The 9,863-nt window shown below is 41.9% G+C and overlaps 1 protein-coding gene across 1 annotated transcript in view; it reads left to right on the top strand.

Annotated features, from left to right (window-relative positions):
• Positions 1-9,863, top strand: part of kmt2e (lysine (K)-specific methyltransferase 2E) — a 29,390-nt gene that overhangs the window by 9,549 nt on the left and 9,978 nt on the right. Inside the window, 10 exon segments of the mRNA XM_025057770.1 lie at positions 2,053-2,237; positions 6,493-6,604; positions 7,352-7,581; positions 7,770-7,909; positions 8,429-8,610; positions 8,711-8,749; positions 8,848-9,048; positions 9,160-9,290; positions 9,438-9,555; positions 9,662-9,805. Coding sequence (XP_024913538.1) covers positions 2,167-2,237; positions 6,493-6,604; positions 7,352-7,581; positions 7,770-7,909; positions 8,429-8,610; positions 8,711-8,749; positions 8,848-9,048; positions 9,160-9,290; positions 9,438-9,555; positions 9,662-9,805 — 1,368 coding nt within the window. The 5' untranslated portion in view covers positions 2,053-2,166.

Raw genomic sequence — 9,863 nt, 5'->3', positions numbered from 1 at the left:
TGCACTATACATGGTTTTTAGGCAAAGGACTTCAACCTGTGTTTGTTTAGCCACTTGGAGAGCTTCCATATAGAGGAATGTTTTCAGATGATGCAGCCAGGGGTTATCCTTGTGTTTGTGTGTTGGGAGAAGAGAGATTTAAACGTGTGTGTGTGTGTGTTTGAACATGAGCCTGTGCATGCATTATTTCGTAGTGACACCAGGATTCCCCCCACAGGCACTGGGTTTGAAGTGGACGTGGAACCAAACAGGCTACTATGGAAGCAAGATTTTTGCCAAGGCTCGAGCATACTGGGCCTCTCAGACAACACAAAAGGGGAGAGGGGTGGTTTGTGTTTTTGGAAAGCTGCCATATCCTTCATGAAAGGAGCGCTCTTGTTACGTCAGTAACCATTATAAAATGGACCATTTTCAATTGCATAGGCATGCTGTAAAAACAGTTTACAGAATATAAAGATGCAAAGTGATCCAGTTGCTAGTCTTGGCCAGCAGAAACTGAAACAGAGGGGTCGTCTTCCATCTATTAATTAGGCCTGGATCTGACAGCTGTCTTGTCTGTGAGCCTCTCCACAGTCCTGCTGGCTGAAAAAGGACATATGGGTGATTTAGTAATTGAAACTACTCATGATTTTGCTGCTATTTAGGAAATCTTTTGAAACTGTGTGAAAAGCCAAGAGATTCCCCTGACAGCAACGATTCAGAGTTCAGAGATGTCTTTTGGTTGCTTTCAGAACAAAAATTCCACCAACCTTAGTGGACTCTCACTTGTGTTTATTTGACCTGTAATTGCAGGTTTTGAGGTGGTGATATCTGATGACAGGTTGTGATGACATTCTGTTGCTGTTTGCTTGTATTGCGATGTAGGGTGGACTGCACCAAAAGCAAAAGTCAAGTTGATAACTTTGACAACTCTAAATAAAAAGTCATCCAGGGTTTGACACCAACTCGTTGTTTGAAATAGGGTTGACAGTGTCCTAAACCAATTGGGCAGGTAAAACAGGGTTCTATTAAAAGGATGAAAAAAAACAAGGGATGTTAATGCATTTACCTAAAATACAGCTGTTGTGGTGATTAAAGTATGTGATAAGCTGATGCCTAGTAAGTGGTGGCATTTTGTGCCATGAAGTGGTGTGTGGAGTATCCTCACCTTGCCATCAATTTCCCACCTACACCCTAAGATTGTCAGAGCTTTTGTGTGGCCCCAGTTCATGAGCAGGCGGAGGTGTGACCTCCAGCCTGTTTTGTCTCGGCATCTGTCCCTCCCACTAATCCTGCTTATCAACAGAGCTCTCTGTATCAGGCGCAGCCACACTGACATATGCTCATGTCTGGATTTACATGGTACACAAATACACAGCTGAATGTTCATAACAATACCATTTCTCTTCTGTGACTTCTTAAAGCATTCCTACGTGGAAGCAGAAGAAGATTGTGCTCCATTCTTTATAATTAATCTTTGTTAAAGACATTTGTTCACATTTCATCTGCTTTTACAGTTGTAGTCTGTTTTAGTGGTAAAACATAAACTTCCTGTCAAGAACATGTGTGGGTGTGCACTCGTAGTGAAGCTGTTTGTGCATCTTTTAACAGGATGTGTGTGTTTCTCTCGGTGCTAAGAAAGGAGCAGTGACTCCAAGAGGCAAAAATGGCCTCTGTGTTTTGTTCTGTTTTTTTTCCCCTGCCTTCTTTCATGGCGGCTGGCTGCTCTGTGTTCTCTTGCTCCCCTTAGTGGTGGGAGCTGTCACACAGCTGAAGCCTTTTGTAGCTAGGTTGTGTGTGCAGAATGCTTGAGAAATTGCTCATAAATTCCCCTAACCAAGTCATGAGGTAATTTTTGAGAAACCTTTTTTTGTCAGATATGTATATGAGTTGGAATCATGCATTGAAATGTACTAGAAGTAGTACTTAGTTTTCATAATGATTTTTGTTGGTTAAGGTTTGGTTAATGTGACCCAGCAAATGTTTTATACACTGAATAAAAGTAAAGACACATTGAAAATGTTACCCTCCAATTGAATGACTAATTTGTTCTCTTGGTTCTTCCTGTCTTAGGCCTTGTGGATGCACTTAGATGTCTGCAATGACTGCTGTGGCTGGCATGCCTCAGTGTTTTGGACTACCATTCTCTGGACTCAGTAGGACAAGAACTGATCAGCAGAGAACGTCATGAGCATAGTCATTCCAGTGGGGGTGGACACAACAGACACCTCATACTTGGACATGGCGGCAGGCTCAGAGTAAGTACCATGAATGCCCTCCCCCTTTCTGCTCCTTTCACAATTCCTGTTCTGTTATTTACATTCTTGAATATGACATTCAACCTTGTTTTTGTATCTTCCTGAAGCCCTAAATTGTCAACATCTTTCTCGGCTGTAGATATCATCTCCTACCCATTAGTGGTTTTGTTCACAAGCACATGAAACATACTATATGGTTTCCCTGGATTTCCTTGGTCTCTTCGCCTTCTTTGTTTATACAACAAGCCATCAAAAATGACAGAAGCACCTTTGTTTTCTTTATTTACCCTCAAGGTTTGAGGACATTTTTTTTCTTTTTTCCCACATTTACTCTCTCACATTTACCATGTTAGCAGGACTAGAAAAGGATATTTTAGTACAATTGTTGGTTCTCCTCAACTGTCCTTTGTTATGGACAATTCAGTCTCGCTGTTGGTTGGACGTGTACTTAGCATTCAGTGTCAATAAATTAAATAAATATGGCCAGTGTGCCAGAACATAGAAAAGAGCACACGATTTCCTCTCATCCTCCCCTCATGCTCTGGCTTAATGTTTGCACATGTGTACACACTGCATTGAGCCAGTCAAGCAGAAAGGCTGCGTGAAACCATGGCAACAAGCCTCCTATCGCCCCTCCTTGTTCCATAGTCTTTTCAAGGACATTGCCGTAGCTTTTTTGGTCAAATAAATGAAGCAGGAGGTTTTCGTATGACTAAAGAAAAAAACAGGCGTCATCGGCTTATGTTGGAGCCTCCTGTCTCTTTAACAGAGGGAGAGCCCGCCCCCCTACCTTCACCAGTACTGTTTGCCTGACAGCTTGTGTTGCCATGGCGTTTGCACCTCCACCCTCCCCTTATCCCACCCTGCACTGCGCAGGGCTTGTTGCCATAGTCACTGCCTTGAGTGACAGGTGGTCCTCACATATAGATATGGCGTTTTAAACAGCGCTGCCCCTACAGAGTGGCCACTTGGGGAAAGAGGACGTCCTCGACTTGACTTTGTCCATCCAGGATATGAGCCCACCTCCATCTGTAAGGCGACAGGGGGTGTCCACCTACTGTTGCGCTGGTTCGATCCTGGCCACACACAGACACAAATACCCTGCCGTGGCTATTATTCTGTTTGTAGTATTGTGAGCTTGCTGGCTACTCACCAGAGAAAGCACGTCACATCCGCTCTACACCCCCTGAAGTCTGCAGCAGCAGCGTGACCAGCTGTTGGTTAACGTTGTGTGTCTGTGTCTACAGCAACACTGCGCAGAATGTGCACGCACATACGCTGATAGAGCCCATAGAGTTGCCATGGCAGCATAGTGAGAGCTCTTTAGGAGCGAAGGCGTTGCCTTTGGCTGTTCAGTGTTGCTCTTTTTCCTCTTGATTTCTCCCGACTTGTCTGCTCTCCCTCTTCATCCTGTCTCAGCAGGTGGTTGCATTTAAATGACATCTGTTTCTTTGTCAAATATCTTCCTTTAATGGGTTATAAATAGGTCAGCGGTAACATTTTTCCCGCTATCAAGATTCGAAGACCCGCATATCCGTAGTCTTTGTCATTTTTGTGTCACACTGGCCTTACTTTTTGGTGTTTGTTAACACCCGTTACAACAGACTGCGTGTTCACAATGCTTTTTCTTTGTAGCACTTTGACTCTGTTGCCCCTCCATTTCTACTTCATAGAAGCCGACATATGAATGAGAAATCCTTATTAGTTTATTAGTAAATTTACTCCTGTTTCTTAACAAAAATTCACACACACAGGCACTCAAGGGCTGTGCAGAATGAATTAACATTTCTATAGTTTATGTCAACATGGAACTGTACTAGTTGCATGCAGTTATTTTAGCTTTCATTTGTGGTCAAACATAGACAATGCTGGAAAACCAAACAAACAATTTCAAACATTTTAAGCCAAACACATGTAAGGATAAACACTTAGTATGTACTGTAGTTGTCTGTGTCATGGAAAGTTCAAAAGAGGTGTGCAGCATGTCAGAGATATAACAAAAGAAGATTAATCCTCTTACAGTAGTTTCAGCGCCACTTAGTTTACACCGAGTCAGCCAAATTGGAATATGATCCAAAAACAATGGCTGGAAAAATCGGGGGAAACACTAGCTTTTAAAAAGCAACAAAACATTTTTGGATTTTTATTTATTTATTTATTTATTTTTAATGGACTCAACCAAGTATTGCTATTATACCCTGACATGTAACAGTTGTACATGTACCCAAGTATTGCTATTATACCCTGACATGGTATTATTGGAATAAAAACTGTAAGAAATTGTGACATTTATTTATCATCCTTAATAAACTTAATAAAAATTTGCCTAAACAAATTGTTTTAGAGCAACTCAAATTGCTGTGTGACACACGTGAAATACTACAGGAAGGATATTCCAATAAATGTGGCTCTGGCTTGAAAAACCTGCTGTATTTCCTCTTCTTTTATTCCCTGCGGCCCAAAAACTGAAAAAAGTTATTTTGTTTGACCCCAAATTATTTTTTATTACACAAAGCAGTGCACAATATTTGTAATTTGAGTAAATAATGATCAATTGCAGAAACATGTTAATAATTAGTTATGAAGTAGTAACAGCTATACAGTCTTGCATTTAGAACCTGCCCCTCAAGGGGGAACTGTGTCGGTGATGTGGCCCCTGAAAAATGAGGTTAACTAACATAATATTAATTCTGTTGTTGTGGTGTCAGTTTAATCATGGGTAAATTGTCAGTCAGATAAATCATTGAGGTAAATTAACTGACAGATTTGTGATGACTAAGAACCCTAACTTTTGAACAGGCCTGCATATTGAGCAGCATGCCCCACGTTGGTCATACTGATAGTGATCACTCTTTAACTTTTACTTTTTTTTATGGCTGGGTATTATACTCTTTTAATAGAAACTGTTGATTTACTTGTGGTTATTCTTTGCCCTCCCCGATCTCTCTACTTGTCTGGCCAAATTTATCTGGGAGCCTGTTAATGTGTTGTGTACACATGTTTCAAAAGAAGCTCACACCTTCTCCTGGATCCGCCTCCAGACCTCATGTATTGCATGCAGTTACGTTTTCACTTTGACAGTGCATACTTGAGCGGCAGAACACGGGAAGTGTTGCACCGTGCTCTTACGGCGTGCAGCACAGGCAAGAGAAGTCAGAAAGGCACATTGTCAGAGGCTTTCTCTAAGGCAAAAGAGGTGAGTGTAGATGGAACTGTGCTGAATTTAGAATATTGAAGTTGTGTCCAGGTCCACTCCTGGGCTTTGGCCTTTTTCACTCCTGGTTTGAATGTCTTTGAAATAGTTAAATCATTAGCTAGAGACTTTAACTCATCCACGTTCACTGCTTAATCTTTACTTTTTAGGCTTACACTAGACATAAAATGCTGTGCAGTTTCGTTAGTGAGCTTCTCTCCATGTGTTCACCGTGTTGGTAGAAACTTGCTGGCAGTCACTGAGTTTGCTGAGTTATTTGGTCTGTTGTGTGTTTGGTTGAATGAGGACGTCAACAACGTCTCTTAAACTTAAGGATAATGAGCTTATTGTCGACCTCTCAGACTTGGGCAAGACAGAGATCAAGTGATTTCTCATAACACCATGTAAATATCTGTTGTACACAAATAGTCAAAACCTTTGACCTCACTAAACATCACCCAAGGCACTTCATTTGTCTTGTGATTATCTGTGTCTGTCGTATGATTTTGCTGCTTTTTTCATTCGGGGTTATTGTATCTGCTGTCATTCATCTCGCCAGTTCCACTTCCCTCTTCCTCTAGAGCCTCCCTCTCAACAACTGTAGAAAAGATAAATAGTGTCGTAATAGAGGTGTGTTGGTATTAAACGGCCAAACAGGCTCCCTCTCTCTCTTTCTCTCTCGCGCTCTCTGCACTATGATCTGAGGGAAAGTGGCTTTACTGGTTTTTGCACGAGCTCCGAACCACTTTTTTGTTTTTTAAGAATGTGAGAGAACACGTGTTTCTAATGATTGTCTGCCATGTCAAACCAGGCTCATGAGTGATTGTAACTTTTTTTTTTGCCCGTCAGGTTTTAAGTTAAAACCAATTGTTTTTCTAATAGTTTTACTGACCCTAAACACCTGACCGTGTCAACAACCCCCCTCTTCTCTGGTACACCTGCTCTTGTTGTGCGTTTCTGTGTTCTCTAAAGGTGCATAGACTCCACCCGTCTGAATGAGTTTCTCTGTGACGCTGTCATAGTTTTAAAAGTGTGTTCTTTGTGTTGGTTTCTGCATTACAGACCAGAGTCGGTGGAGGCCAGCCCTGTGGTCGTAGAAAAGTCCAGCTACCCACACCAGATCTACAGCAGCAGTTCACACCATTCCCACAGTTATATTGGCCTGCCCTATGCTGTGAGTACTAACACACACATAAACACACACACAGTTTGTTTTTCTTATTACAAATAACACACACACACACACACAACTTAACCCATCCCTTTCGGTTAATCATTCCATGTGCAGTGACTAACTCTTAGGCTTAAATAACATTGAACTGTAATGAACCAGGCTCTTCTTTTATGTAACAGAACATAATTATTGCAAATTCCACATCGTAACAGACTATCTTCAGTGTGAATAGTTGTTTTGTTACACCTTCTTATATATATTATATATATGTGAACATTTTAAATTTTTGTAATTTTAGGAGAGAAAGTAAGTGGCCTAATTCTGGCCTAATTTTCCCCAAAAAGTGTTTCATTTTAATGTTTTAGTCACAACCTTGATTAGGATAAGCAAAAAGGCAATCTTGTTGTGTTGTAGCTGCCAGCTATATCTTAGAAATTGCTAACATCAGGAATTCTCAGCATATTTTTGCTCTTAGGTTTCTAGGATCTGAACAAATATTTTATCTTGAAACTAATGATGTTCACAAATCACATTTTCCAAGTCAAGTGTTAAGTCTTTGTAGTTTGGACCAAGTCAAGTCTTTAAAGAGTTGTTAGGTTTCAATTCTTTTGTTCCTAGTCCATGTCTAGTCTCAAATAATTGAATCAGTTGCATAGTTTCCTACAACAAATGAAAACACATTGCTATTATTTAAAAGCTAAAAACTTCCCTTATTAAACCATTGTGTCACCCTTTTCCTTCATTTAGGACCATAACTATGGGGCGCGGCCCCCACCCACGCCGCCGGCCTCCCCTCCTCCCTCAATGCTGATCAGGCAAGGAGAGGGAGGGCTGTTTGTTCCAGGTGGGCAGGACGAAGCATCTCGGGGCACCACACTCAGTACCTCAGAGGATGGCAGCTACGGTGCTGACATCACCCGCTGTATCTGTGGCTTCACTCACGATGACGGCTACATGATCTGCTGTGACAAGTGCAGGTACAAAGCTAGATTAAAAACAAAGTCCCACACAAACCTGTTGTTCTCTGTTTACCTGGGCCTTGGTAAGATTTTAATTAGTGCATGAGTCACAGCTTTGTTCCTCCTGTGACTCCTCTTGACGTTTAAATTAAAACATCATTACATAAAGGCTTATTTTTAAAAAAGTGTTTCATTCTCACCTTCAGTGCCTGGCAGCATATAGACTGCATGGGCATTGACAGGCAGAACATTCCGGAGACCTACCTGTGCGAGCGCTGTCAACCGCGACATTTGGACAGGGAGAGGGCCATCCTACTGCAGACCAGGAAACGTGAATGCTTGTCTGGTAAGTGTACAATGATGTGGCAGCTGCATACAGATCTCTTGTCTTTTTGTTTGAGTTCAAATAACTCGCCCTATACAGAGTTGTATTAGGATTTCAGAAAATATAAAGGATTACATAAGGAATTCCAGAAATTATACTGCCAAAATGTTCTCTGATCTCTGTCCCAGCTATAAGAGATTACATGTTGTGTGTCGTTTATGTTAAAAATCCATCTGTTCTGCTTTACTGGTTGCTTTGCTGCAGCCAGGGTCCGGTTTGTTAATGAGCAGTGTTGGTTGTGGGCAGTGACAGAGTAAAGCTTCTTCCCCTGCAGGTTTATATATATTTTGTACAGCATAAATGTGAGCCACGCTGACACCTGCTGGACAAGTTGTCAACCATCTCTGTAATATGCCTTGGACCAATTTGTGGAAATGTGATGTCTTTTTAACAGTGGTAGCTTTATGTTAAATTTTGTTTTTAAGTGTCATGGTACAGGATTCCCCCCTTATGACAACTGAGTTTTGTCTGCCTTTGCAGATGGGGACACCAGTGCTACAGAGAGTGGCGATGAGGTGCCTCTAGAACTTTACTCCACTTTTCAGCACACGCCCACCACCATCACCCTGACGACAGGGCGCCTTGGCAATAAACAGGCTGATAAAAAACGTAAAAAGAGCGGAGACAAGGAGCCTCCAGCGTCATCGGCAAGAGCCAAAAAGGTCAGTGTGTTTACATCAACTAGTAAAAGCTTGTTTCAGCTTAAAGGTGTGGCGTGGACTGAATGGTAATTTACTCTGATTAATGTACCTCTTGCTCTAGGCTTTCCGGGAGGGTTCGAGAAAGTCCTCCAGAGTAAAGGTAAATACTCCCAGGAAAAAAAAACACTGTCCTAAAGATCGCGTTGGAGGGAAAAACAAACAACATTTTGTTTCAACATCTTTACTGTGTTTCCGTAGGGTGCAGCTCCAGAGCAGGAGCCAACAGAGCCCCCGTCTATGTGGGAGAACAAAATGAAGACGTGGATGGAGCGATATGAGGAGGCCAGTAGCAATCAGTACAGTGAGGACGTCCAGGTCCTGTTGCGTGTTAAAGAGCAAGGCGACGGCAAGAGCCTTGCGTACAACACGCACCCGGCCTCCTTCAAACCACCTGTGGAGGTAAAGTTTGACCGTTGTGGTTATCAAATGTTTCTGCCAGTCAGTACAGCCATTCCTGGACCTAGTATAATTATTGAGTTTGTTCCCATGTCTGGCTTTGGTCTTTTTTAGAGTCAAATTCAGAAAAACAAGAAGATCCTCAAGGCGGTGAGAGACTTGGCCCCAGACTCCCTCATCATTGAGTACAAGGGGAAATTTATGCTTCGACAGCAGTTTGAGGCCAACGGGTATTTCTTCAAAAGGTCAGCAAAATAATTTTTGTGGATTTGTTTCCTGTCAATTGAAATTGAATACTGTTGCATTTTTGTTTGTACAGGTCACACAAATTAACCTTTACAGTGGCTTAAAGGAAAGTCTGGTGATTTCAACCAAAGTTGTTTTGTTTTTAGGCCATACCCATTTGTCTTATTTTATTCCAAATTTGATGGAGTGGAGATGTGTGTGGACGCTCGGAGCTTTGGAAATGAAGCCCGTTTCATCCGTCGCTCCTGTACGCCCAACTCTGAGGTAACGAGACTCAAGAAAACCAGACCAGTTTACTGTATACGGTTCAACTTGCGTCTGTCATCTTGGACTCTTTTCTAAAATGTCCCCTAACCTTAACCCTCTTCAGGTGCGACATGTTATTGAAGATGGCATGCTGCATTTGTACATCTACTCGTTGAGGCCGATCACCAAGGGCACAGAAATCACCATTGGATTTGATTTCGACTATGGCAGCTGGTGAGTTTGCATAGAAAAACCTATGGTACACCAACTATTTATAGCAAGGGGAATTCTTTAACCTCCTTTTGTGTTTTTCTTACGCTGTGTAG

Source organism: Cynoglossus semilaevis, chromosome 8 (assembly GCF_000523025.1).
Source record: "Cynoglossus semilaevis isolate Cse_v1.0 chromosome 8, Cse_v1.0, whole genome shotgun sequence".
Lineage (NCBI taxonomy): Eukaryota > Metazoa > Chordata > Actinopteri > Pleuronectiformes > Cynoglossidae > Cynoglossus > Cynoglossus semilaevis.
Note: the sequence above shows the minus strand (reverse complement) of the source record. Positions and strands in the feature narration are given on the sequence as shown.